The sequence below is a fragment of the Oncorhynchus tshawytscha genome, linkage group LG03 (genome assembly GCF_018296145.1).
Source record: "Oncorhynchus tshawytscha isolate Ot180627B linkage group LG03, Otsh_v2.0, whole genome shotgun sequence".
Taxonomy (NCBI): Eukaryota; Metazoa; Chordata; class Actinopteri; order Salmoniformes; family Salmonidae; genus Oncorhynchus; species Oncorhynchus tshawytscha.
The window spans coordinates 15,096,772-15,124,645 of NC_056431.1; the positions used below are offsets into that span (position 1 = coordinate 15,096,772).

Sequence of the window (27,874 nt, forward strand, 5' to 3'; positions counted from 1 at the left end):
TTGATTATGTTAATTATTATGCTAATGTCTTTCAAGAGGAAATTCAGTCACACTTTTGGATAGTCTGGATAGTCCATCTGTAGAGCATGTCATATTATTAACAAACTATCTGTTGATAAGCAGCTGCTCGCTAAGGTTAAAGTAAGGGTTAGGTTTAGAATTAGGGTAAGGGTAAGGTTAGGGTTAGTTGAAATATTACTAGTACATCTACAGATGGACTATCCAAATAAAGTGTTACCGGAATCATTTTTATGGACTCACAGTAAGAGAGTTGACCACCTCAGCGGTTGGGTTGAGCATGCCCTGCCAGACTCTGGACAAGTCTCTGAGGTTGAAGATGTAGTGGAACTTGGCCGGAGTGGGCAGCATCTTGACCTTGGTCATTTGCCACAGCCGACGGGTCAGCGGCACCAGCTTGGCCACAGTTCCACGCACCTCTTCTGTGAAGCCTCGCCGGGCACAGTAGTGTCCTGTCCCGATGACTCCTGGTCAGGGAAAGGAATGAGATGAGGGGAAAAGGGGTTGACGACGTGAAGGTGGTCGAAGCATTGAGGTAAATAAGTGAAAGAAAATAGTGTTTTTGTTGAGAGAGATATATAATGGTGTAATTATATATGTATATATAGATATCTAATATAGTCAAAATTCAAACAAGACCATTGTAAATGGATGAGAAGTAGTACAGGTAACTCAAATTACAGGGTATTCATACATTTCCAGCTGTGCCATCAGAGTCCCTGGGTTAGCGCCCAGGCTCTGTCGTAACCGGCCGCGACCAGGAGGTCCGTGGGGCGACGCACAATTGGCCTAGCGTCGTCCGGGTTAGGGAGGGCTTGGTCGGTAGGGATGTCCTTGTCTCATCGCGCACCAGCGACTCCTGTGGCGGGCCGGGCGCAGTGAGCGCTAGCCAAGGTTGCCAGGTGCACGGTGTACCCTCCAACACATTGGTGCGGCTGGCTTCCGGGTTGGATGCGCGCTGTGTTAAGAAGCAGTACGGCTGGTTTGGTTGTGTATCGGAGGACGCATGACTTTCAACCTTCGTCTCTCCCGAGCCCGTACGGGAGTTGTAGCGATGAGACAAGATAGTAGCTACTACAACAATTGGATACCACGAAATTGGGGAGAAAAAAGGGGTAAAATAAAAATAATAATAATAAGAAATATATATATATATATATGCTAAATGCTAAGGGGAGAGGGAAACCCACACTGATCAAGAAGATAAACCATAGAGTCTCCACACAGATGCAATTCCAGAGTTTTTAAAGGAGCCAAACCCACCAAATATCTTGTCGATGGATGCGTTGGAGGGCAGGGTGCAGTTGAAGATAGAGAACTGCCTCTTCAGTCTCTGGGGGATGTCGTTGCGGCCTCCCCCTGGGTGGATCATCGCTGCCAGGAACTGGATGTCCACTATATTGGTGAACTCCCCCGGCTTCTCTAGATTGAAGAACCCGTTCTGTTCCATCAGCTGGCGGACTATCTCATTGGTAACCTAAAGCAGGGTGAGTCAAATTATTAGGTAAAATGGCTGAATAATCTGTTCACTCTTGGATTGCAATTTCATATGGTAAGGTTTCCCAGGAAAACAAATGGTAAAACTGTAATTTTTGGGCTTTCGTTATCGTGATTTAATGAGTGCTGTAATTAAGTCCGACCTGATCTCCCCATTCGTTGATGACTGGCATGTTGATGTCGTCCACAAAGATGGACATCTTCTTCCCTGCAGGAGGGCCGTAGGTGGTGCCCATCCGCTTGTCCACATAGCTCTCCACAGTCCGCTGGAGAGAAGGAAAGAAAGATTGGGCGTTTCATCTTTACAGACAGTGAATAAGAGAACAAAACACACATTTGAAGTATTGTTACTGTAAATAAATGGCACCTAGACCTGAAGTAGTCAGATAACTTACTGAAAAGTGACTGGAAAACATTTTCATTCATTCACAACTGATCTTAGAAAGTCCTACCCATCTAAAAGTTGAAAAGTTAGAGTAAGAGCAGGAAGTGTGTGGTGTTGTTTTGGAGGTGTAATACCTGGAACATGAGTGAAGTTGTGGCGGAGGAGAAGTTGAGACTCTTGGCCATGTGAGTTTCGGGATCGTACTTTGACATGTATCCCTTGATGATGACGGTCTTGGCTGTGCCTTGCTCTCCGATCAACAACACAGCCTGCGACAAAACGAGGAAGGAATTACTCTTGAAGATCTGACCATGATCACATGGCTAGGGAGTAATTTATCCTCCATGTACAAGCCAAATTAACACCACTCAGAACAGGATTGCTAATATAGGATCAGTTTAGATTATAATAAGAATATACAGTGCTTACGTTACAGCCTAAATATAAAATGGACACAATACCCCATAATAACAAAGCAAAAACAGTTTAGATTTTTTTTTACAAATGTATTAAAAATTAAAAATGAAATATCAAATTAACTTAAGTGTTCAGACCCTTTACTCAGTACTTTGTTGAAGCACCTTTGGCAGCGATTACAGCCTTGAGTCTTCTTGGGTATGACGCTTGGCACACCTGTATTTTGGGAGTTTCTCCCATTCTTGTCCGCAGATCCTCTCAAGCTCTGTCAGGTTGGAGGGGGAGCGTCGCTGCACTGCTATTTTCAGGTCTCTCCAAAGATGATCGATCGGGTTCAAGTCCGGGCTCTGGCTGGACCACTCAAGGACTTTCAGAGACTTGTACCGAAGCCACACCTGCGTTGTCTTGGCTGTGTGCTTAGGTCTGAGGTCCTGAGCACTCTGGAATAGGATCTCTCTGTACTTTGCTCCGTTCATCTTTCCCTCGATCCTAACTAGTCTCCCAGTCCCCGCCGGTGAAAAACATCCCCACAGCATGATGCTGCAACCACCATAGGGATGGTGCCAGAGTTCAATCCTGGTCTTCAATCTTGTTTCTCATGGTCTGAGAGTCCTTTAGGTGCCTTTTGGCAAACTCCAAGCGGGCTGTCTTGTGTCTTTTACTGAGGAGTGGCTTCCGTCTGGCCACTCTAACAAAGGCCTGATTGGTGGAGTTGCTGCAGAGATGGTTGTCCTTCTGGAAGATTATCCCATCTTCACAGAGGAAATCCGGAGCTCTATCAGTGACCATCGGGTTCTTGGTCACCTCCCTGACCAAGGGCCTTCTCCCCTGATTGATCAGTTTGGCCGGGTGGCCAGCTCTAGGAAGAGTCTTGGCAGTTCCAAACTTTTTTTATTTAAGAATGATGGAGGCCACTGTGTTCTTGGGGACCTTCAATGCTGCAGACATTTTTGGTACCCTTCTCCAGGCCTGTACTTTGACACAATCCTGTCTCAGAGCTCTACGGACAATTCCTTTGACCTCATGGCTTGGTTTTTGTGGGACCTTATATAGACAGATGTGTGCCTTTCCAAATCATGTCCAATCAATTAAATTTACCACAGGTGGACTCCTGTAGAAAAATCTCAAGGATGATCAATGGAAACATGATGCACTTGAGCTCAATTACGAGTCTCATAGCAAAGGGTCTGAATACTTATGCAAATAAAGGTATTTCTGTTTTATTGTTTTAATACATTTGGAAACATTTGTAAAAACCTTTGCTCTGTTATTATGTGGTATTGTGTGTAGATTGATGAGGAAAACAATGCATTTTATCAATTTCAGAATAAGGCTGTAATGTAACAAAATGTGAAAAAGGTAAGGGGTCTGAATACTTTCAGAATGTACTGTACATACACTACATGACCAAAGGTATGTGGGCACCTGCTCATTGAACATCTCCTTCCGAAATCATGGGCATTAATATGGAGTTGATCCCCCTTTGCTGCTATAATAGCCTCCACTCTTCTGAGAAGGCTTTCCACTAAATGTTGGAACATTGCTGCAGGGATTTCAGCTACAAGAGCATTAGTGAGGTCGGGCACTGATATTGGGCGATTAGGCCTTGCTCACAGTCGGCGTTCCAATTCATCCCAAGGGTGATCGATGGGGTTGAGATTAGTGCTCCATGTAGCCCAGTCAGCTTCTTCAACATCGATCTCAACAAACTATTTCTGTATGGACCTCGCTTTGTGCACAAGGGCATTGTCATGCTGAAACAGGAAAAGGTCTTCCCTAAACACACCAACTGTTGCCACAAAGTTGGAAGAACAGAATCGTCTAGAATGTCATTGTATACTGTAGCGTTAAGATTTCCCTTCACTGGAACTAAGGGGTCTAGCCCGAACCATGAAAAACAGCCCAAGACCAATATTCCTCCTCCACCAAACGTTACAGTTGGCCCTATGCATTCGGCCAAACCCAGATTAGTCCGTCTGACTGCCAGATGGTGACGCGACGAGTTTTACACCACTGCTCGGCCTTGGAATACCATTTCATGAAGTTCCCAACAAAGTTATTGTGCTGACATTGGTTCCAGAGGCAGTTTGGAACTCAGTAGTGAGTGTTGCAACAGAGTACAGACAATCTTTATGAGCTTCAGAACGTGCCGGTCCCGTTCTGTGAGCTTATGTGGCCTACCACTTCGTGGCTGTGCCATTGTTGCTCCTAGACATTTTCACTACACAATAACAGCACTTTCAATTGACCGGGGCAGACATTTGGCGAACTGACTTGTTGGAAAGGTGTCATGCTATGTCGGTGCCACGTTGAAAGTCACTGAGCTCTTCCGTAAGGCCATTTTACTGCCAATGTTTGTCTATTGAGATTTCATGGCTGTGTGCTGAATTTTATACACCTGTCAACAATGGGTGTGGTTGAAATAGCCGAATCCACCTATTTGAAGGCGTGTCCACATACTTTTGTATAGTGTACAAAGGGGACTTGATCCTAGATCAGCACTACTACTCAGAGACCCTTTGTGAATATGGACACCCACCTTGCCCTGTTTGGCGATGGTCTGGATGAGGAAGTCAGTGCGGACATTGTCTACGTTGGGGACCAGGATGGATCCGTACTCTGGGGTGATGTCTGATGGGTAGATGTACTCCTCTACCCGTGTGTTCCAGTGGACCCACTGACCTGCACATACAAGAATAAGTAATTGAAAAACAAATAATACGAGCATCATGAACACCATCCACGATGTCCTCAGCTGGAATTTTCACCATCCACGATGTCTTCAGATGGAATTTTCATCATCCACGATGTCTTCAGCTGGAATTTTCACCATCCACGATGTCCTCAGCTGGAATTTTCACCATCCACGATGTCCTCAGCTGGAATTTTCACCATCCACGATGTCCTCAGCTGGAATTTTCACCATCCACGATGTCCTCAGCTGGAATTTTCACCATCCACGATGTCCTCAGCTGGAATTTTCACCATCCACGATGTCCTCAGCTGGAATTTTCACCATCCACGATGTCCTCAGCTGGAATTTTCACCATCCACGATGTCCTCAGCTGGAATTTTCACCATCCACGATGTCCTCAGCTGGAAATACTTTAGTTCAGTTGTACGGAATGACTGTCAAATAGATAAATTACCCTTATTCTGTTCAAAAAGGACAAATTTTTTCTGATGATAATACCCACCGGAGGGTGAACATATCATGATAGACTGGTAGCAAGCAGGACTAAGGTAACACCAACATCAGCTGTGTGAATTTAACGCATATTGATGGTTTAATGAGAGATCTGATGGTGATATTTTTAATTGAGCACGAGCACTGTGAAAATTCAATATGATCTACACTGAACAAAAACAAACACAACAATTTCAAAGATTTTCCTGAGTTGCAGTTCATATAAGGAAATCAGTCAGTTGAAATAAATTCATTAGGCCCTAATCTATGGATTTCACATGACTGTGAATACAGATATACATCTGTTGGTAACAGATACCTTTAAAAAAAAAGGAGGGGTGTGGATCAGAAAACCAGTCAGAATCTGGTGAACAGATGTAGCGCGACATATCTCATTTGCATAGAGCTGATCAGGCTGTTGATTGTGGCCTGTGGAATGTTGTCCCTCTCATCTTCAATGGCTGTGCGAAGTTGCTGGATATTGGCGGGAACTGGAACACGCTGTTGTACACGTCGATCCAGAGCATCCCAAACTTGCTCAATGGGTGACATGTCTAGTGAGTATGCAGGCCATGGAAGAACTGGGCCATTTTCAGCTTCCAGGAATTTTGTACAGATCCTTTTGACATGGGGTCGTGCATTATCATGCTGAAACAAGAGGTGATGGCAGCAGATGAATGGCACGACAATGGGCCTCAGGATCTCCTCACAGTATCTCTGGGGATTCAAATTGCCGTTGTCCGTAGCTTATGCCTGCCCATACTATAAGCCCACTGCCACAATTGGGCACTCTGTTCACATGGCTCTCCCACACGACGCCATACACGCTGTCTGCCATCTACCCGGTACAGTTGAAACCGGGATTCATCCGTGAAGAGCACACTTCTCCAGTGTGCCAGTGGCTATCGAAGGCTAGCATTTGTCCATTGAAGTCGGTTACGACGCCAATCTGTAGTCATGTCAAGACCCTGGTGAGGATGGCGAGCATGCAGATGAGCTTCCCTGAGATGATCACTGACTGTTTGTGCAGAACTTCTTAGGTTGTGCAAACCCACACTTTTATCAGCTGTCCAGGTGGCTGGTCTCAGACGATCCAGCAGGTGAAGAAGACGGATGAGGAGGTCCTGCGCTGGCGTGGTTACACGTGGTATGCGGTTGCGAGGCCGGTTGGACATACTGCCAAATTCTCTAAAATTATGTTGGAGGCAGCTTATGGTACAGTATGGTATGAACATTCAATTCTCTGGCAATTCTGGCATTCCTGCAGTCAGCAGGCCAATTGCACGCTCCCTCAAAACATGAGACATCGGTGTCATTGTGTTGTGTGATAAAACTGCACATTTTAGAGTGGCCATTTATTGTCCCCAGCACAAGGTGCACCTGTGTAAGGATCATGCTCTTTATTCAGCTTATTGATATGCCATACCTGTCAGATGGATTGATTATCTTGGCAAAGGAGAAATGCTCACTAACAGAGATGTAAACCTAAGATTTTTGTGCATATGGAACATTTCTGGGATCTTTTATTTCAGCTCATGAAACTTGGGACCAACACTATACATGTATGTTGTGTTTATATTTTTGTTCACTGTATCTTCCATAACAGTAAAAAGAGGAATGAGTGTGTGTTGTGATTTTGTGGAGTCTGTCTACTGAACATGTACCCCTCACCGTCTGTAGTGACGTGGTAGTCGAACATGGTGTCCTCGCTGTCTGATGGTATATCTGGGAGGTCCAGATGGATGTTGTCGTTGCCACGGAGCCAGCTCTCCATCTTCCTCCTGTCTTCCAGCTCCAGTAAAGCTCCGATGCTCCACATGAGAGCGAACACATAGAGACGCTCCACATGCTGCCTGGACACCTCCCCACACTGCTCCTGGAACACAACAACAGTCACGATCAACACAACATACTGTACCAAAACCCTTCTACAGCTTTATCTACATACTTGGCACTCAAATGAATCAGTCACCTACAGTAAAGGGAAATGGAATTCGACCCTCACATACAGTGCCTTGCAAAAGTATTCATCCCTCTTGGCATTTTTCCTATTTTGTTGCATTACAACCTGTAATTTAAATGGATTTTTATTTGGATTTCATGTAATGGACATACACAAAATATTCCAAATTGGTGAAGAGAAATGAAAAAAAAAAAACGTGGGGCATACATATATATTCACCCCCTTTGCTATGAAGCCTCTAAATAAGATCTGGTGCAACCAACTACCTTCAGACGTCACATAATTCTGAAAGGCCCCAGAGTCTGCAACACCACTAAGCAAGGGGCACCACCAAGCAAGAAGCACCATGAAAACCAAGGAGCTCTCCAAATAAGTCAGGGACAAAGTTGTGGAGAAGTACAGATCAGGATTGGGTTATAAAAAATATTTGAAACTTTGAACATCCCAAAGAGCACCATTAAACCCATTATTTAAAAATGGAATATGGCACCACAACAAACCTGCAAAGAGAGGACCGCCCACCAAAACCCACAGACCAGGCAAGGAGGGCCTTAATCAGAGAGGCAACAAAGAGCCCAAAAATAACCCTGAAGGACCTGCAAAGCTCCACAGCGGAGATTGGGGTATCTGTCCCACAGACCACTTTAAGCCGTACACTCCACAGAGCTGGGCTTTACGGAAGAGTGGCCAGAAAAAATAATAAGCAAACCCGTTTGGTGTTTACCAAAAGGCATGTGGGAGACTCCCCAAACATATGGAAGAAGGTACTCTGGTCAGATGAGACTAAAATTGAGCTTTTTGGACATCAAGGAAAACGCTATGTCTGTGGCGCAAACCCAACACCTCTCATCACCCCGAGAACATCATCCCAACAGTGAAACATGGTGGTGGCAGCATCATGCTGTGGGGATGTTATTTCATCGGCAGGGCCTGGGAAACTGGTCAGAATGGAAGGAATGGTGGATGGCGCTAAATACAGGGACATTTTTGAAGGAAAACTGTGTCAGTCTTCCAGAGATTTGAGACTGGGACGGAGGTTCACCTTCCATCAGGATAATGACCCTAAGCATACTAAATTGAGTGATTTAAGGGGAAACATTTACATGTCTTGGAATGGCCTAGCCAAAGCCCAGACCTCAATCCAACTGAGAATCTGTTGTAGGACTTAAATATTTCTGTACACCAGCGGAACCCATCCAACTTCAAGGACCTGGAGCAGTTTTGCCTTGATGAATGGGCAATAATCCCAGTGGCTAGATGTGCAAGCTTATAGAGACATACCTCAATAGAGCTTTACAAAGTATCGACTTTGGGGGGGTGAATAGTTATGCACGCTCAAGTTTTCTGTTTTTTTGTCTTATTTCTTGTTTCACAATAAAACATATTTTGCATCTTCAAAGTGGTGGGCATGTTGTGTAAATCAAATGATTCAAACCCACAAAAAAATAGTTTTAAATCCAGGTTGTAAGGCATCAAAATAGGAAAAATGCCAAGGAGATGAATACTTTCGCAAGCCACTGTAGATGCAGAGTCCAGAGAGTTATAGTCCAACAGTAATTGAAAATCAGAGTGCTTCAGGAATCACAATGACAGGATGAATTCAATTAGTTAGGCATTAGAACATTCCATTTAGTTTCTATGAGGTATGTGGGGCAATTCACTTCAACAGTATTCATAGAGCTCAGTGATGTACATATATTATCCCCCTTCTGCAGGGTTTTTTAATATGGTTGGAGTATCGAGGTTTCAGGTGCCTACCTTGGCGGGGATGAGGCCCTGCAGCATGTTGATGCTCTGCATGATGACGAAGGCCTCCAGCATGTCAATCTTGTGCTCCAGACAGTGAACAGTGAACCGGTAGAGCTCTAGGAAGGAAGCGGAGAACAGCTCTCTCAGCACCTCTCCCTCCTGACGGGAACGCTTCTTCAGCCAGCCCTGCATGGGGACAAACACACATGTCTACATGTCGACAAAGACACACACACACAAATATGCACACACACACACACACAAAAATATGCACACACACACACACAAATACGCACACATGCATATACACACACACACACACACAGATGCACTCACACACATTTTCATCCACTGATAAAGAGTGAGAGAATGTTCCTGTGCCCACCTCCAGAATGGGGCTCCAGTTGAGCACAGACGAGCTCATGAACACCATTCCATTACGAGACACGGTGGCAGGCGAGGCGTTGTCGATGTTGTGGGGCTCAAACACAATCTTGCAGTTGGGGGCCATGGGGATCCTGTCTCCATTGGCCAGGGTCAGAGTCCTGTTGTCATCCAGTACAGAGTTGAGGTTCTCTATCCAGATAGCATCTACTGGTCCATCTAGTACTATCCAGATGTGCTCCCCTGCAGAGGAGAGAGACATTAGAACCAGTCTGCTTATTAAACTAATCAAAATCAACTATGGAGGTCAGAGAAAAGGTATTAGAACATCACTTTTGGTAAAAAGATACAGAAATGAATAGAAAGATATGAGAATATTGAAAACATAAGGAAATAGAGATGGGTGAAAATGGTCTGCCCCATTGTTCTATGTGAATTCCATAAAGACTATACAGGATGTACTATTTGTGGGTTCATGCTCAAGCAGGTGTAATGCATGAGTAACTTTGCATGCGTATTTCTTTCAAGTACAGTGAAATGCCTTTCTCGTAACCCCAACAATGGGTATTAATCAATAACAATGCAATACTCACAATAACAAGGTAGAACAAAAACACACAAGATCTAAAAATATGAAATAAGAGGTGTCCGTCTCACCTTTCTTGGCTCTCAGGGTCTTCCTCCACAGGGTAGAGAAGATGCCGTCAGTCCAGTCATTGGTAGCTACATCTAGGCGGCCAAACATCTGAGGGGCGGTGATCGCTTTGGGGTTCATACGCATCTCTCTGTGCGGCTGGCCGCAGTCTGTGGGTGCAAACACACAGACAAATTAACTTAACACAACGGCCAATTTTTTTCTAGTGCATGTAAATGTCTGTGCATTTTAGTTTAGTATGATTGCCATGAGGTAGCAAATAAGGTCAAATAAGTCCAGTGTTTTGATGGGGATGTTTCTTACCTGTCATGGCTCTCATCAGGGTGTGAATGCAGGTGGTTTTTCCTGCTCCGCTGGGCCCCAGGGCCATCATGCCATGGCGGACCCTCTGGGTCTCAAACAGCTGAATCACCTTCAGCTTCCATGGAGGGTGGCTGATCAAACCTGCCTCTGCCACCTACAGTATGGAACACACAGGGATAAGAGAAACTCATCATGTTATGAGACCAGACTCCTCCACCTACAGTATTGAGAACAATGGAAGACAGTGAGGTGAACTTTTCATGTTATGAGAACAGACTCCTCCACCTACAGTATAGAGAACAATGGAAGAGAGTGAGGTGAACTCTTCATGTTATGAGACCAGACTCCTCCACCTACAGTATGGAGAACAATGGAAGAGAGTGAGGTGAACTCTTCATGTTATGAGAACAGACTCCTCCACCTACAGTATGGAGAACAATGGAAGAGAGTGAGGTGAACTCTTCATGTTATGAGACCAGACTCCTCCACCTACAGTATGGAGAACAATGGAAGAGAGTGAGGTGAACTCTTCATGTTATGAGAACAGACTCCTCCACCTACAGTATAGAGAACAATGGAAGACAGTGAAGTGAACTCTTCATGTTATGAGACCAGACTCCTCCACCTACAGTATAGAGAACAATGGAAGAGAGTGAGGTGAACTCTTCATGTTATGAGACCAGACTCCTCCACCTACAGTATGGAGAACAATGGAAGAGAGTGAGGTGAACTCTTCATGTTATGAGACCAGACTCCTCCACCTACAGTATAGAGAACAATGGAAGAGAGTGAGGTGAACTCTTCATGTTATGAGACCAGACTCCTCCACCTACAGTATAGAGAACAATGGAAGAGAGTGAGGTGAACTCTTCATGTTATGAGACCAGACTCCTCCACCTACAGTATAGAGAACAATGGAAGACAGTGAGGTGAACTCTTCATGTTATGAGAACAGACTCCTCCACCTACAGTATGGAGAACAATGGAAGAGAGTGAGGTGAACTCTTCATGTTATGAGACCAGACTCCTCCACCTACAGTATGGAGAACAATGGAAGAGAGTGAGGTGAACTCTTCATGTTATGAGACCAGACTCCTCCACCTACAGTATGGAGAACAATGGAAGAGAGTGAGGTGAACTCTTCATGTTATGAGAACAGACTCCTCCACCTACAGTATAGAGAACAATGGAAGACAGTGAAGTGAACTCTTCATGTTATGAGACCAGACTCCTCCACCTACAGTATAGAGAACAATGGAAGAGAGTGAGTGAACTCTTCATGTTATGAGACCAGACTCCTCCACCTACAGTATGGAGAACAATGGAAGAGAGTGAGGTGAACTCTTCATGTTATGAGACCAGACTCCTCCACCTACAGTATGGAGAACAATGGAAGAGAGTGAGGTGAACTCTTCATGTTATGAGACCAGACTCCTCCACCTACAGTATGGAGAACAATGGAAGAGAGTGAGGTGAACTCTTCATGTTATGAGACCAGACTCCTCCACCTACAGTATGGAGAACAATGGAAGAGAGTGAGGTGAACTCTTCATGTTATGAGACCAGACTCCTCCACCTACAGTATGGAGAACAATGGAAGACAGTGAGGTGAACTCTTCATGTTATGAGACCAGACTCCTCCACCTACAGTATGGAGAACAATGGAAGACAGTGAGGTGAACTCTTCATGTTATGAGACCAGACTCCTCCACCTACAGTATGGAGAACAATGGAAGACAGTGAGGTGAACTCTTCATGTTATGAGACCAGACTCCTCCACCTACAGTATGGAGAACAATGGAAGAGAGTGAGGTGAACTCTTCATGTTATGAGACCAGACTCCTCCACCTACAGTATGGAGAACAATGGAAGAGAGTGAGGTGAACTCTTCATGTTAATACAAATAATCCTTACCTCACATTTAGATCGAAAAAAAGGTTTTATGCTACTATGGTATTAAGGCTAATACCAAGACGAGATTCATACCTTAAACTCTGTATTATACTGTGGGGGCGGCATGTAGCCTTGCGCTTAATACAGTAACCAAAACGTCGCTGGCTCAAATCCCTGAGGTGACGAGGTGAAAAATATGTTGATGTACCCTTGAGCAAGGAACTTAACCCTAATTGCACATGTAAGTCGCCCTGGATAAGAGCTAAATGACTAAAATGTACTGTAGGGGAAAGGAGAAGAAACAGGAGAGAAGAGAAGCAGTGTGAGGAGGAGGATTGTGAGAAACTACATGTAGATCGAAAATTCTCTATGCTATATAAAATGTCCTCTCACCTGTTTGTCGATAGCTGTCTCCAGCTCTGGGTAGCCTGCTTTATCCAGCTGGATCCCAGGGAAGAGGTCCTCTATCAGGCTGAGGAACAACGGCTCGTCTTCATCTATCTGTCAACATATATAGTATTATGTCAGTGAAGTTAACCATGATGCCACTTCTGTTATGTTGCACCTCACTGAAGATGAAATCATTATTCATGTATTACAGAATAGTATATGAAAAAAAAATAACAATCTGTAACACTTAATGGTGCGTAAAAAAAACATTTTCTAAAATGGCAGTTGATTTCGAGGAGAATGTCCTGTGTATCTGACTGACTGTACTCACCAGCTTGGACAGGTTCATATCTCTGAGAACCCTCATGACGATGGTAGATTCTGTGTCATTGGGGTTCGCTCGTTTCACTGCCCCCAGTGTACGCAGAACTGACAAAATGTTTCGGAGTCCAAAGTCGTAATGCACCTTAAAAACAGAGAGTGAACCCAACATGGACTGTATGGAAATAGAACTATGAACTACACAAATATCATAATGAACACATACATGGACAGTTTGGTTGTTTTTATACTGAACAAAAAATATAAATGCAACATGTAAAGTGTTTCCATGTTTCATGAGTTTAAATAAAAGATCCCAGAAATTGTCCTTCCACAAAAAAAGCTTATTTCTCTCCCATTTGAGCACAAATTTGTTTACATCCCTGTTAGTGAGTATTTCTCCTTTGCCAAGATAATCTACACCTGACAGGTGGTATATTAATTCCCTCTAAAGTGAATTGAGTGGTGCAGTGGTCTAAAGCACTGCCTTGCAGTGCTATCTGTGCCACTAGAGATTCTGGGTTTGAGTCCAGGCTCTGTCACATACAGCCGCGACCGGGAGACCCATGGGGCGGTGCACAATTGCCGTTGTCCGGGTTAGGGGTGGGTTTGGGCGGCAAGGATGTCCTTGTCCCATCGCGCACTAGCGACTCCTGTGGCGGACCAGGTGCAGTGCACGCTGACACAGTCGCCAGGTTTACGGTGTTTCCTCCAAAACATTGGTGCGGCTGGCTTCCGGATTAAGTAGGCATTGTGTCAAGAAGCAGTGCGGCTTGGTTGGGTTGTGTTTCGGAGAACGCACAGCTCTCAACCTTCGCCTCTCCCGAGTCCGTACGGGAGTTGCAGCGATGAGACAAGACTGCAACTACCAATTGGATACCACAACATTGGGGAGAAAAAGGGGTAAAAAAAAAAAAATTATATATATATATATATATATATATATATATATATATATATATATATATATATAGTGATTTGAGACTGTGATGATACACGTTAAATAACATTTCACTTGACATGATTGTTTACTTATATGGAACTACTAAAATGTATATCTTGTGTTCAGCTCTCATTGAAATATCTACAGTAGTTACATTTAATTTCATAGCTGACCTGCTTGGAGAGCTGCTCCTCACACAGTTTGTAGAGGGTGAAAAACTTCCTGGCCAGCTCTATGTTGTCTATGAAGCCACAGCTGGCCAGCTTGACCCGGATGATGATCTGACGGTCTGGGACCATCATGGCCACTGAGCGGAAGTTGATCTTCAGGTTCTCTGGAAGCTCCTGACGACCTGCGTAGCCCGGGTTCTGATGGGGGGCAAAAACATTTAATAATCAAATCTTTATTTAACCAGGTGAGACTGTTAAGAATAATTTATTATTTACAATGATGACCTGCCATGAACATAGTGTACTACAGATGATTGATGCTATGAAAATGCAAAACAAAGTCTATGACTAACATCCTCAAAGTAATAATAAACCTTGTCTGATTCGGACTAGTTTCAGTTAATCTTCTTTAAGACAATAATTCACTATTCCTTTCAGAAGTACTTTAAATGAAGCTCTACTTGGCAAAGCGTTTGTGAAGGGGTTTCTACAGGGAGTAGTTTATAGACTGCTAAGAATAATAATAACCATAGTCAGGAAGATGCCGAATTCGGGATTCATTTCCACGTTGTCTCCGTCGGTGAAGATGAAGTTCTTGCGGCGCTCCTTCTTGCAGGTAAGCACGATGGCGATCTGCTGGGCCGCCACGGAGAGCACTGATAGGTCAATACGGTTGAACTCATCAAAACAGCCCCACGAGCCCGACTGGGCTAGGCCTGTCAATCAATACAACATTACACATCACTCTTCACATTAAACTCCTCATTCAAAACAATCCCAAGAGCCCGACCTGTCAATCAACACAACTTTACACATCACTCTTCACATTAAACTCCTCATTCAAAACAACCCCAAGAGTCTGACCTGCAAATCAACACAAAGACACACAACATTACACTGTTCAATAGGTTCAGGTTGAGATCATCATTCTCTTCACAGTAATAAACAGTAATATGAGTGACATCTTATATAGCCTATAATCCCCCCAAATCCTTTACATATATCCAACTCAGCACAAATGTATTTGGGACCAGGCAATATGAGTAGAAGCTCCTACCTTTAAAGATCCTCCCCAGTCCTCTGAAGTCCATCTGGTCGGAGCAGTTGAAGACCACCACGTACTTCCCCAGGCAGCGGCCCATGTCTTTAGTGGTCTCAGTCTTCCCTGTCCCTGCAGGGCCGGCCGGGGCTCCTCCCATACTCATCCCCAGAGCCTGGGCCAGTGTGATGTAGCACCTGGGACAAACACACACCAAGGAAAAGGTATATCAAGGATAATCACCCAAAGATATTCAATGTGATACACCATACACTTGTGGGCACTAAAACGTTACTGCACTCTAGTGTCTCCTAGCAATAGTTTGTCACAAAAACCTGTACATTTTTAGCGCCACAAATGTATGGTGCCCTTTTAGCCTAAAATGCATGATAACTGGTTAAGCTATTAGAGTGGAGGTGGAGCCACTTCCTAGTCCTTACCTGTCAGTCAGAGGGGTGATGACTAGTTAGTCCTTACCTGTCAGTGAGAGGGGTGATGACTAGTTAGTCCCTACCTGTCAGTCAGAGGGGTGATGACTAGTTAGTCCTTACCTGTCAGTCAGAGGGGTGATGACTAGTTAGTCCTTACCTGTCAGTCAGAGGGGTGATGACTAGTTAGTCCTTACCTGTCAGTCAGAGGGGTGATGACTAGTTAGTCCTTACCTGTCAGTCAGAGGGGTGATGACTAGTTAGTCCCTACCTGTCAGTCAGAGGGGTGATGACTGGTTAGTCCCTACCTGTCAGTCAGAGGGGTGATGACTAGTTAGTCCTTACCTGTCAGTCAGAGGGGTGATGACTGGTTAGTCCCTACCTGTCAGTCAGAGGGGTGATGACTGGTTAGTCCCTACCTGTCAGTCAGAGGGGTGATGACTGGTTAGTCCCTACCTGTCAGTCAGAGGGGTGATGACTAGTTAGTCCCTACCTGTCAGTCAGAGGGGTGATGACTGGTTAGTCCTTACCTGTCAGTGAGAGGGGTGATGACTGGTTAGTCCTTACCTGTCAGTGAGAGGGGTGATGACTGGTTAGTCCCTACCTCAGTCAGAGGGGTGATGACTAGTTAGTCCCTACCTGTCAGTCAGAGGGGTGATGACTAGTTAGTCCCTACCTGTCAGTCAGAGGGGTGATGACTAGTTAGTCCCTACCTGTCAGTGAGAGGGGTGATGACCAGTCTGTCAGTGCAGCCCAGGAACTCATTCTGATAGATGAAGCCTACGTCAGTCATGTTGATGATCATCTTGTCAGAGTCCTCATTGAAGTAGAAACGACACTGCTTCAGCCACTCAAAGTCTGTAGGGCTTTTGATATGCAGGCGACACTGAGGGGAGAGCAGGGGGAAAGAGAAACCACTCTGGAAACAAAGCATTGCCAAAGCCTATGAAATTCATAAAACTGCAAATGACTCGTCAAATGTGATTTGAATACCAGGGGAAACTCAAATTGATATTCTCAGACTCTACCACGCTCTAATCAGAAAATATTTGGTGGAACAGTTTGCCAAAAGTTCACAAATATGTTACACAACAGCTATTATTACCTTCAGTTTATACACAAAGGGACCTTTAGGATTGAAGTACTATTTTAGCCACTGAGTCAGTTTGTGATTCCAGTACACTCACCAGGTCATCAAAGATGTCCCTCTGGTGTACATGGATGGTTATGAGTGTCTCATACTTGGCCCGCTCCATTGGGGCCAGGTCTTTAGTGGTCATGTCTATCAGGGTGTTGAGAAATTCCAAGAAGAACTGGTTGGTCTTGGGCATGATCTTACGGTCGTAGCGGGCGTTGGTCAGGGCCTCCTCTGAGTCTCTGGTCCAAATCATCTGGACTCCCAGCAGACCAACCTGGTTGATGGAGTCAGAAAGAGAGGACATCAATGAGAGAGCTTAAAGTCATCTTTCCTGGCTTCCATGTCTTCCTATCAATCAGGGCTGTAATCAGGACAATGTATAAAATCAGGAAAGTCTGGAATTTGGATAAGGTGTAGATCAGTTTCAGTTATACAATAATGGAGGATAATTTCAGAAAAGCAGTAATCCTTGATCAGGTATTGAGTAATGAAACATAGGCATGGGAAAGTCTAACTACAAGGCCATTGCTCCAAGGTCAAGGTTAAGGTAATCTATCCCATTATAAAAAAGAGAATGAATGATGACCCCAAGACCAGGACTGTGTCACAAATTGCAGCCTATTCCCTATATAGTGCACTACTTTTGAACAGGACCTGGGTCAAAAGTAGTGGACTATGTAATAGGGTGGCATTTAGGATGTATCCCATGTCTCCCCACCTGAGCAGGGAAAGAGTCCAGGAACTCAATGAGCTGGAAGCCTGAGTCCTGGATGGCCAGGACAGCCTGTCTGATGACCAGGTGAAGAGACCTCTGGGATTCCTTCAGCAGGGCGTTTAGCCAGACCTCCACGTTCCCCTCAGCCGTCACCGGCCGATCCAGCTCTACCGTCTCCCCCTCCCTGGACGAGATGGCCAGGATCCGGTCGTACATCTGTGAAGACAGAAGAGCAGATACTATTGATGTTGCTGAATCTGGGGTAGTTACTATTGCAGAAGGACAAATACTACTAATAGTCAAATAAGTAACTTGTAGAAAAATTGTAGATAATTGTAGAAAAAAATGATATGTCTGTCTGTGCGTTACTGTACCTTGTCATGGAAGCGGACACATTTAATGTTGTCAAAGACGTTGAGCAGGTGGGCCTGTATGGTGTGGGAGTCCGAGGCTTGGCCCAGAATCTCCAGCAGGGCCGGGTCAGACACAAAGAAGAACCGTGGGAACAGCAGACGCTTCTTCTCCAAGTACCTATCAGTCACACAATCACACACACAACCAAGGGTTGAAAACTGGATAGTCAGAAGCTACAATCTATCCACAATATTAAAGCTGATCTACCCCCTAAAAAAAAGCGTTGAAAATAATACTAGTTTAGTACACATCATCAAGCTACCAATGTACAACGCAGGCAAACTTGGAAGGTGTCATACTGGTACATGAATACTTTCAATTCAACTATTTAAAACAAATTCAAAGTATAAGTATAGGCCTACCCAGTGAGAGACTTCTGACAGACCTCCAGACAGACTTATCCAGAGACTTTTGACAGACCTCCAGGCAGACTCACCCAGAGACTTCTGACAGATCCAGGCAGACTTACCAGAGACTTCGGGCAGACCTACAGACAGACTCACCCAGAGACTTCTGGCAGACCTCCAGAGACTTACCCAGAGACTTCTGACAGACCTCCAGACAGACTCACCCAGAGACTTCGGGCAGACCTCCAGACAGACTCACCCAGAGACTTCTGACAGACCTCCAGACAGACTCACCCAGAGACTTCTGGCAGACCTCCAGACAGACTCACCCAGAGACTTCTGACAGACCTCCAGACAGACTCACCCAGAGACTTCTGGCAGACCTCCAGACAGACTCACCCAGAGACTTCTGGCAGACCTCCAGACAGACTCACCCAGTGAGAAACTTCCGATAGACATTCAGATAGACTTACCCAGTGAGAGATTTCTGACAGATCTCCAGTTGTTCCAGTAGGTGAGGCAACAGCTGTCCCATGGTCTCGTCCCCCACACATGACTGCACCACGTTGGGCATCTCATGGACCCGCGTCATGATCTTCACCCAGGACTTGTCGATGTTGGAGAAACGTTTTGCCTCCTGTCATTCAGATAATTCATTGTCATTCCTAAGTTTGCAAAATGTTCCTGGGTTTCCCCACCCCAAAAAACATGATTTCTGAAAAACCAGGGCACTGTAAAAGTTCCCGAAATTGTGGAACCCCAGCACTTTTTGACATCAGCTGACGTAAGAAGGGCTTTATAAGTCAATTTGATTAATAGCGTAAGGTTAAAGACATGTTTTCAGATGAAAAGTCAATGTATTTGTTCTTACCTTGGGTAGCTGTTTGGCTATGTCCCCTCCAACGAACACAGCCTCGAGGTAGATCCACAGGTTCTGGACAGTCATCCAGTTATCTATGATGTCAGTGGTATTGGAAAGGTTCTGAACCCATTTCTGGATCTGGGGCTTGAATGGCGTGTTGTACCTGTGTCATCATCTGAGTCAATCATTGACTACTACAGTACACAAACACTAAACGTCTGTACAATGCAAAGCACCCCCAGTCTAAACACAACTGTCTAAACACAAACAACACAACTGTTGAACTCTAGATGACAAGTCAACTGGATGTTGAAATACAACGAAGGCTGCTGAGGGGGCTCATAATAATGGCCGGAACGGAGCAAATGGAATGGCATCAAACAACGGGAGACCATGTGTTTGATACCATTCCACTGATTCCACTCCAGTCATTACCACAAGCCTGTTCTCCCCAATGAAGGTGCCACCAACCTCCTGTGCTGAAATATGATAAACAATTGAGAAGAAATCATATATCACTCCGAACCCCCAGGTCATTTGTTGCCTCAAAATTAAGACTGACTTGGGCTACATTTAACTATTGTTAACAAACATGAAGCAGAAATCAGTCTAGATTTCCAGGCTAAGTCATTTGTGCCTCTAGTAGGTCTCTAGTCTAACCTGTTACTCATGAGTGATCCCAACACCATGAGGCTGTCCTCCATGTTAGTAATGATCTCAGCGGTGCTGTCGCCCCTCAGTAGCAGCTCCCCTCGCGTCTTGAAGTTGGCGAAGGTGAATGTCTTGTTGTCCCACTCAGCAATCACCTGCTTCAGCTTCTGCTCAATGTCCCTCTCCTTCACTGCACTGATACAAATATCCTGCCCAGCGGGAGTTCAAACAACATTTATCTTTATTTTACCTTTGTTTTACCAACTTGTCCTATTGAGGTCAAACCTTTTTTTCTACCCTCAATTTACAGTACAGAATAGTTATGGTGAGTGGAGTACCGGTAGTTGTACGGCTATAGAGAATAAATTACCTGGATCCTACCCGCGTTTCAGCACCAACAACAGCAACAAAAATCCATAATCACCTCAATTTCCTCTTTGCATTTGAGGAGCGGAGCTTCCATGATGTTGCGCAGCTTGAAAGTGTCCGTCTCCACCTCGAAGCTGTGTCCTGTCACCTCGGTGATTCTCTTCCAGTGACGCGTCATCATGGCCTTGTTGGTCATCAGTTCCAGTAGGGGGCAACACTCGTTGAACTCATCTATACTTTTCTTCAGGTCAAGGAATGCCTTCCACTCTTTGAGGGCACGGGGCAGCTTGCGACAACTGGAAATGAGAGGGTGAAATAACACGAACATCTAACTTCCTTTTGGAAATGTAAATCCTCAATGAGATTATTCATCAGTGAGTTCTGTGTAAATGTCTCTCATGGTTGTTGTTTGGTTTCCTTACCGCGTCTGGAAGTCAAGAAGTTCGTTATTGATCCTGTCTATGTGGATGTCGGCCCAGAGGATGTCATAGTAGCCGTTGACGGTGTCGATGACACTGTTGTAGAGTCCATAGAGCTTCTGGAGGAGGGTGAGCTGTCTCCTGATCTCCAGCAGCTGAGGGTGTTGGGTCACAGGCAGGCCAAACAGCTCCTCTCCACCAGTGTAGGTGATGTACTTACGGAACAGGTTGTCAAAGCGATTCTGACCAAACAAAATGAAAAGTACAGTAAAGTGCATGAATGGTCACATATATCATTTCCAAAACCATGCAACACACAATAATACAATCATGCATGTTGTTGGCTATGTTAAATATGGTAGAAATAAGTAATACATTTAACATTTTAAAAAGACATAGAACATATGAATGAAAACCTCTGTGAATGTATCAACTTAAATGAAATGCTGCAGAGAGGTATATACTGTAGATTCCTCTCTTGAAGATACACACTGTACTCACCTGAAACATGATGAGTCTGTCACTAGCGTCTTGGGGAGCCAGTCCGACAACCATGGGACCGTCCTGGGAATGAAACACAGCCTGCGTCAGCAATTAGCTAGCAGTCTTATTTAGAGCGTGCCAAGTTAACTGTAATAGAAATAGAAATGTCTAAGACCTAGACAGCCTTGGTGTTACGTGTAGCTGTGAGTAAGACCTAGACAGCCTTGGTGTTACGTGTAGCTGTGAGTCAGACCTAGACAGTCTTGGTGTTAGATGTAGCTGTGAGTAAGACCTAGACAGCCTTGGTGTTAGGTGTAGCTGTGAGTAAGACCTAGACAGCCTTGGTGTTAGGTGTAGCTATGAGTAAGACCTAGACAGCCTTGGTGTTAGGTGTAGCTGTGAGTAAGACCTAGACAGCCTTGGTGTTAGGTATAGCTGTGAGTAGGACCTAGACAGTCTTGGTGTTAGGTGTAGCTGTGAGTAAGACCTAGACAGGCTTGGTGTTAGGTGTAGCTGTGAGTAAGACCTAGACAGCCTTGGTGTTAGGTGTAGCTGTGAGTAAGACCAGCCTTAGACTGTGAGTAAGCCTTGGTGTTAGGTGTAGCTGTGAGTAAGACCTAGACAGCCAGCCTTGGTGTAGACAGTCTTGGTGTTAGGTGTAGCTGTGAGTAAGACCTAGACAGCCTTGGTGTTAGGTGTAGCTGTGAGTAAGACCTAGACAGCCTTGGTGTTAGGTGTAGCTGTGAGTAAGACCTAGACAGCCTTGGTGTTAGGTGTAGCTGTGAGTAAGACCTAGATAGCCTTGGTGTTAGGTGTAGCTGTGAGTAAGACCTAGATAGCCTTGGTGTTAGGTGTAGCTGTGAGTAAGACCTAGATAGCCTTGGTGTTAGGTGTAGCTGTGAGTAAGACCTAGACAGCCTTGGTGTTAGGTGTAGCTGTGAGTAAGACCTAGAACGAGCTGTGAGACGTGTCTGAACCTTGTCATAGTCCTGATAGAAGTGTCCACAGTCCTCCACAAACGTCTGCACGTTGTCTATGAGCTCTCCTCTGAAGTTGGGCTGCAGGGACACCAGCTCATTCTGGACCTCTGTGCTGTGCGCTAGCAGCTTCTCCCAGGTGTAGCGCAGCGTGTCCACCTTCTCTGCCTCCTCCTTCGCCACTACCAGGCCGTACTTATGGAGCATGGCATAGGACTCCTAGGAAAGGGAAAGGGGAATGCACAGCACTGAACAGACACATAATACAACACAGATCTCCAGTGTCTTCTCACAACCAAATACAGACTGCAAGGACTTAATCAAACTATGGGCAAATCCTAACTTCCACCTAAGTCGAATTATCACCCATTGATACCAATGCCCATAGACTAAGTAGAAATGTGACTTAGGTGGGAATTAAGATTTGCCTCCTACTGAATGAAAGTGGACATTGCAAATGTCTCAGTGAATTATTCATACAGTATCTCTCTGCAGTAGTGTAAAGTACGTAAGTAAAAATACCTTAAAGTACTACTTAAGTCGTTTTTTGGGATCTCTGTACTTTACTATTTATATTTTTGACAACTTGGACTTTTACTTCACTACATTCCTAAAGAAAATGTTGTACTTTTTACTTCATACATTTTCCCTGACAACCAAAAGTACTGGATACATTTTGAATGCTTAACAGGACAGGAAAATTGTCAAATTCAAGCACTTATCAAGAGAACACATGGTCATCCCTACTCCCTCTGGCCTGGCAGACTCACTAAACACAAAAGCATTGTTTGTAAATAATGTCTGAGTGTTGGAGTGTGCCCCTGGCTATCCATACATTTTAAGAACAAGAAAATGGTGCTGTCTGCTTTGCTTAATATAAGGAATGTTTATTATTTATACTTTTCCTTTTGATACATAAGCATATTTAAAACCAAATACTTTTAGACTTTAACTCAGGTACTATTTTACTGGCTTACTTTCACCTTTACTTTAGTTACTTTCTATTAAGGTAGCTATACTTTTACTCAAATATGACAATTGTGTACTTTTTCCACCACTGTCTCTTTGAAAGAAGTGTGCATTTGTGTTCCCTACCTCTATGGGTCCCACTTGGAAGTCAATGGAGATCTGCTGCTCTCTGATCTCCTTCAGCGATGCCATGGCGATGCGGATGTCGTCCAAGTCTTTGATTGGTCGGTTCAATTTCTTTGCCGCCTCGTCCACTAACGTGAAGATGTTCTCCATATCTGTCCGGTACTTCCTGTTACAGTGCAGGCCGTAGTCCACCATCCAGCTCTTAGTCTCCACAGTCAGGGCCATCTTCAGGTCAGCTGTTCAACAACAAATCAGATATTAGTCTGATAATAACCAGATATTCATGCAGTTGTAATATTCTTGTTAGAACCAAGTATCGAGTTTATTCTTGTTAGAACCAAGTATTGAGCTTATTTGTTATAATTAATTGGTATTATATTGAAAAGGTGATTGAATTGCTCCCGAATTGTAATGTTGTTAACGCATTTCTTTTGAATAAATATTTATTTAATGTAAAAGTGAATAGGTTGGTTTACGTTTAAGTTTTGACCAATAAGGTCTCTTTTTTAGCTGTGTCCAATGGGAGAGTTGACCTGGTTAACGGGAGGCCTGGGAAAAAAAGAGAGGGAGAGAGACCTTGAGAAAAGGATAGACTTTACATTATGACTGTTGGTGAAAAATATAAAAGATGATAAAAATAGAGCAAAACCCATACCTACCGAGTTTTGAAGGGAAATACCGATTTTAATTTACAAGAGAGTTGTTATAATTTTGTTAAGAAAGACTTAGTGTAGACTGAAGCTACATTCTCATCATATAGGTATTTGCCAGCCTTGAGGTTAGCCTAGCATAGTGCAACACCGAGAGAGAATTGCTTGGGAAAGATGAAAGAGTTCACGTTCCCATGGGATATCGGTTACGGCTAAAGAGTACCTTCTGCATTAATAGCTGTGCTTGCTGTGGATCTTGTGAGGAAACCTGAAAGGAACTGGCATTACTTCACTGAGGGAATATCTACGAGTCGTGAGTAACCACAACGGTGGTGTGCTTCTGGACTTGATGTGTGTCGTCATTTTTTTGTTGAGCTCCAACGCGCGCCAACGGGTTAAGCAAGATATAAATAATTTGGACATGGGTTGTGCACGACTCATTGGAGTTTATTATTTTTTATTTATTTTGATGTGGTGCTTTGAAAATGTAATAATACACATTTTGAACCATATGTATGTTGCCTTGGTGGAGTCATTTACTGTTGCAATTGAATTTAATGCGTGGGAAAGCATATCCTTATACGATAACAAAAATCTATAATCATTCTATCTAAAGTTAATACCCTAGTCACCCTAGATAGTTTACAATATGAATTCTTATTGGAGATGTCCTTCTCACCTAACATCCCATGCTGTTGAGATACTCTATGTAAGGTAATATTGTGAGAGTCAAATTCAAGCCTGGTGAGAGGGTTACACAGGGTTGAAAAATGAAATAATGGTATTGTGAAATACTACTAAGAACATGTGCAGTCATATTTGGCAGGGTTGTCTTGTGAGGTTAATGCAGGGGATCAGCAGTGAAAATAGCCCGAAATTTCACATAACGGGGAGAAAGTTGTAGAGTTACAGGTCAGTCTACAGTTACCTGTATTTTATTTTAGATTTTTGTATTTTTCAGGGGGTGCTGCAGCACCCTAAGCACCCCTATTTCCCACGGCTAGGTACCTGTATAGAGGGCCAGTTCACCTACAGTGACATATTCTACCTATATAGAAGGCAAGAGCTCCCACAGTGATGTATTCTACCTGTATGGAGGGCAGAGCTCCTACAGGGATGTACTCTACCTGTATAGAGGGCCAGAGCTCCCACAGTGATGTACTCTACCTGTATAGAGGGCCAGAGCTCCCACAGTGATGTACTCTATAGAGGGCCAGAGCTCCCACAGTGATGTACTCTATAGAGGGCCAGAGCTCCCACAATGATGTACTCTACCTGTATAGAGGGCCAGAGCTCCAGTGATGTACTCTACCTGTATAGAGGGCCAGACACAGGGATGTACTCTACCTGTATAGAGGGCCAGATGCTCCTGTATAGAGGGCCAGAGCTCCTACAGGGATGTACTCTACCTGTATAGAGGGCCAGAGCTCTAGACAGGGATGTACTCTACCTGTATAGAGGGCCAGAGCTCCTACAGGGATGTACTCTACCTGTATAGAGGGCCAGAGCTCCCACAGTGATGTATTCTATCTGTATAGAGGGCCAGAGTACCCACAGTGATGTACTCTACCTGTATAGAGGGCCAGAGCTCCTACAGTGATGTACTCTACCTGTATAGAGGGCCAGAGCTCCTACAGGGATGTACTCTACCTGTATAGAGGGCCAGAGCTCCCACAGTGATGTACTCAGGCTCAGCATTGATCTCCAGCTCCAGGTCTTTGTAGTAGAGGATCTGAGACTCAAACTCAGACAGCAGAGGGCTGCCCTGGATGAACTTTTGGATGGTGTCCTCTCGTTCCTTCCTCCAGATGTGGTGGTAACGACTGAAGCGGTCCAAAGCATTCATCACCTCCTGGCCAACAACAACACAACAGCCAGGTTTTAAATGCACTTTCAATAAAGTTTAATTAATTAATTTAATTGATTTGATTTAGGTCTCATTTTCACAACATCTTAGGGGATAGGTGTCAGTATCAAACACAAAATAGTTAGAATTTGACACACTAAGGTCAGAACGTTAGGAAAACAGGAGAAACAGACTTTTTGTTTTGTGTGTAGACCTGTATGTACCTTCTTGGTAGAGTTGATGGAGGTGCTGAGCACAGACACCAGCTTGATGATCTCCTTGTTCTCAGACACACTCTTGTAGTAGTTCCTGGCCTGGTAGGGTATGGCCTGGGTCACAGAGGCGGAGATGTCTGAGGTACTGCCGTCAGCCAGACTCCTGTAGGTGGTCTCTCCGTCCTCTGACTCACTGTCACTCTTGTCCTGTCTCAGAGCAGCCATGCGTCTCTCACTCATCTTCCTCTGTTTTGGCATGAACAGAATAATTCATCTTTGTTTTAAGACTAACTAAAACCATAATCTCATGATTGTGCAGATGTCACAGACATATTAAAGTCAAACATTTGATGTGAATGTGTTTTATATATATTTCCACACAATGAGGTTGGAATACTATGAAAATTATGATATTGCCTTTTAGTGTACGAGCTGTTTGAAAAAACTGCCTGACATTTTCAGCCTGTTTTGGTGGGATTGTGTTTTGACCTGGCAATAACAGCTAGTTTTCAGTTCTCCCCTCACCACTCCAAGACAGTCCTAGCAAATTCTTGCATGAGAAATTGCTCTTTGCTATGAAGGATTTTTTTGGGGACAATTTTAATTGAAAACAATCACAGTAAGGTACTTAATTGTTACTCAGAAATTATTTGATATTGAAATAAAAACTGCTGCATTGGTGCTTTAAGCCAAAGCAAGCCCACCTTGGAGATCCTCTCCTTGCTCCACTGGCCGACTCCTTTACTGACACTGACCACACACTCCACAGCCCGGTTCAGAGCCTGCTGGACCTCATCTAGGGCTGGGACCATGGCGATATTGGGGATGGACAGGGTCACACTGGTCCTGAAGATAGGCTGCTGACCACTGCCCTTTAGATGGCTGGGGGAATCACTCTCTGCTGTGGGGAGATGGGCAGCATTGAAGTAGGGAGAAATGGAATGGGAAACCCTGCCCTTCTAGACAGCCCCACCTTACTCCAACATCTAAAGGGTGGAGCTCAAAGGGAGGCATTTTGTTACAACTTTGTGACAACTGATGATGTAAATTTGGCTTTATAAATACAGTACATTGGATTAATGGAACTTACCCAGGAAATGCAGTAGTGAGGAGGCGTGGAGGCGTTTGCGGAGGGTCTCCAGGGTGTTGCGTGTGAGCCTCAGCAGGGCGTCCACGTTACGGTGGTTGAAGTGGGACAGAAGCTCTTGAGCCTCCTCCTCCATCACCTCCAGCAGGTCTCTCTTCTTCCTCTTCACCAGGGGAGACGGGGGGCCTGTGGTGCTCGCTGCCGTGGTGTTACGAGACAGCAGGTTGATGCGACCCTCTGACTTACCCTCCTCCTCCCCTGGGAAGAGGCATAAACAGACATGAATACACCTGCATGTACACCACCACGCACGCAGGCATGGACACAGGCACGCACACTTTCTCATTTTCAGTCTGTAACAGTCAGTCTTTGTGCACCTGAACAATCGTTTTGCTATTGTACCCTTTCCCTTGTATTTTACTGACCCTGTTATCACTCTCTGTTTGAGTTTTGCTGCATCATGATTATCACAGTTAAAACTGTAGGTTACAGTACCTTCACTCTCCACTTGGTCCATATCAGTCCTGCTCTCCTCTAGTAGTTCCTCGTCCCCCTCCTTGTTCAGTTCAAACTCCAGCAGCATGTTGATGAGCTCATTGGTTGCCTCCTCCACCAGGGAACTCTTGGCATGGAGACTCTGAGCTCCCTTTATACACAGCTCCTACCATGACATAACAGAAGAAAGTACATTAGCCTATATCAGGGGTAGGCAACCCTGTTCCTGGAGTGCTGCAGGTACTGCACCATTTTGTTCCAACTAGCCACTACACCTGACCAACTGAACTCAGCCGTTTCCAGCTACAGTAGTCATTTACAACATTAACAATGTTTACACTGTATTTCTGATCAATTTGAGGTTATTTT

General features: G+C 44.5%; 1 protein-coding gene across 2 annotated transcripts in view; it reads right to left on the reverse strand.

The window, feature by feature from the left end:
* Positions 1 to 27,874, reverse strand: part of LOC112228294 (dynein axonemal heavy chain 5-like) — a 63,503-nt gene that overhangs the window by 17,897 nt on the left and 17,732 nt on the right. For both annotated transcript variants that reach the window (XM_042310468.1, XM_042310470.1), the window contains exons 18-49: positions 27,506 to 27,671; positions 27,014 to 27,268; positions 26,628 to 26,824; positions 25,933 to 26,169; positions 25,513 to 25,714; positions 23,213 to 23,448; positions 22,118 to 22,336; positions 21,159 to 21,221; positions 20,661 to 20,899; positions 20,294 to 20,534; positions 19,879 to 20,078; positions 19,228 to 19,381; positions 18,830 to 18,993; positions 17,970 to 18,126; positions 17,599 to 17,811; positions 16,930 to 17,154; positions 16,456 to 16,628; positions 15,333 to 15,511; positions 14,804 to 14,991; positions 14,279 to 14,473; positions 13,173 to 13,307; positions 12,845 to 12,952; positions 10,559 to 10,712; positions 10,258 to 10,404; positions 9,602 to 9,843; positions 9,226 to 9,402; positions 7,176 to 7,380; positions 4,857 to 4,999; positions 2,035 to 2,169; positions 1,659 to 1,781; positions 1,282 to 1,495; positions 262 to 485 (exon numbers count right to left, since the gene is read on the reverse strand). In XM_042310468.1, the coding sequence (XP_042166402.1) occupies positions 262 to 485; positions 1,282 to 1,495; positions 1,659 to 1,781; positions 2,035 to 2,169; positions 4,857 to 4,999; positions 7,176 to 7,380; positions 9,226 to 9,402; positions 9,602 to 9,843; positions 10,258 to 10,404; positions 10,559 to 10,712; positions 12,845 to 12,952; positions 13,173 to 13,307; positions 14,279 to 14,473; positions 14,804 to 14,991; positions 15,333 to 15,511; positions 16,456 to 16,628; positions 16,930 to 17,154; positions 17,599 to 17,811; positions 17,970 to 18,126; positions 18,830 to 18,993; positions 19,228 to 19,381; positions 19,879 to 20,078; positions 20,294 to 20,534; positions 20,661 to 20,899; positions 21,159 to 21,221; positions 22,118 to 22,336; positions 23,213 to 23,448; positions 25,513 to 25,714; positions 25,933 to 26,169; positions 26,628 to 26,824; positions 27,014 to 27,268; positions 27,506 to 27,671 (5,910 nt within the window). The remainder of the gene's footprint in view (positions 1 to 261; positions 486 to 1,281; positions 1,496 to 1,658; positions 1,782 to 2,034; positions 2,170 to 4,856; positions 5,000 to 7,175; positions 7,381 to 9,225; positions 9,403 to 9,601; positions 9,844 to 10,257; positions 10,405 to 10,558; positions 10,713 to 12,844; positions 12,953 to 13,172; positions 13,308 to 14,278; positions 14,474 to 14,803; positions 14,992 to 15,332; positions 15,512 to 16,455; positions 16,629 to 16,929; positions 17,155 to 17,598; positions 17,812 to 17,969; positions 18,127 to 18,829; positions 18,994 to 19,227; positions 19,382 to 19,878; positions 20,079 to 20,293; positions 20,535 to 20,660; positions 20,900 to 21,158; positions 21,222 to 22,117; positions 22,337 to 23,212; positions 23,449 to 25,512; positions 25,715 to 25,932; positions 26,170 to 26,627; positions 26,825 to 27,013; positions 27,269 to 27,505; positions 27,672 to 27,874) is intronic.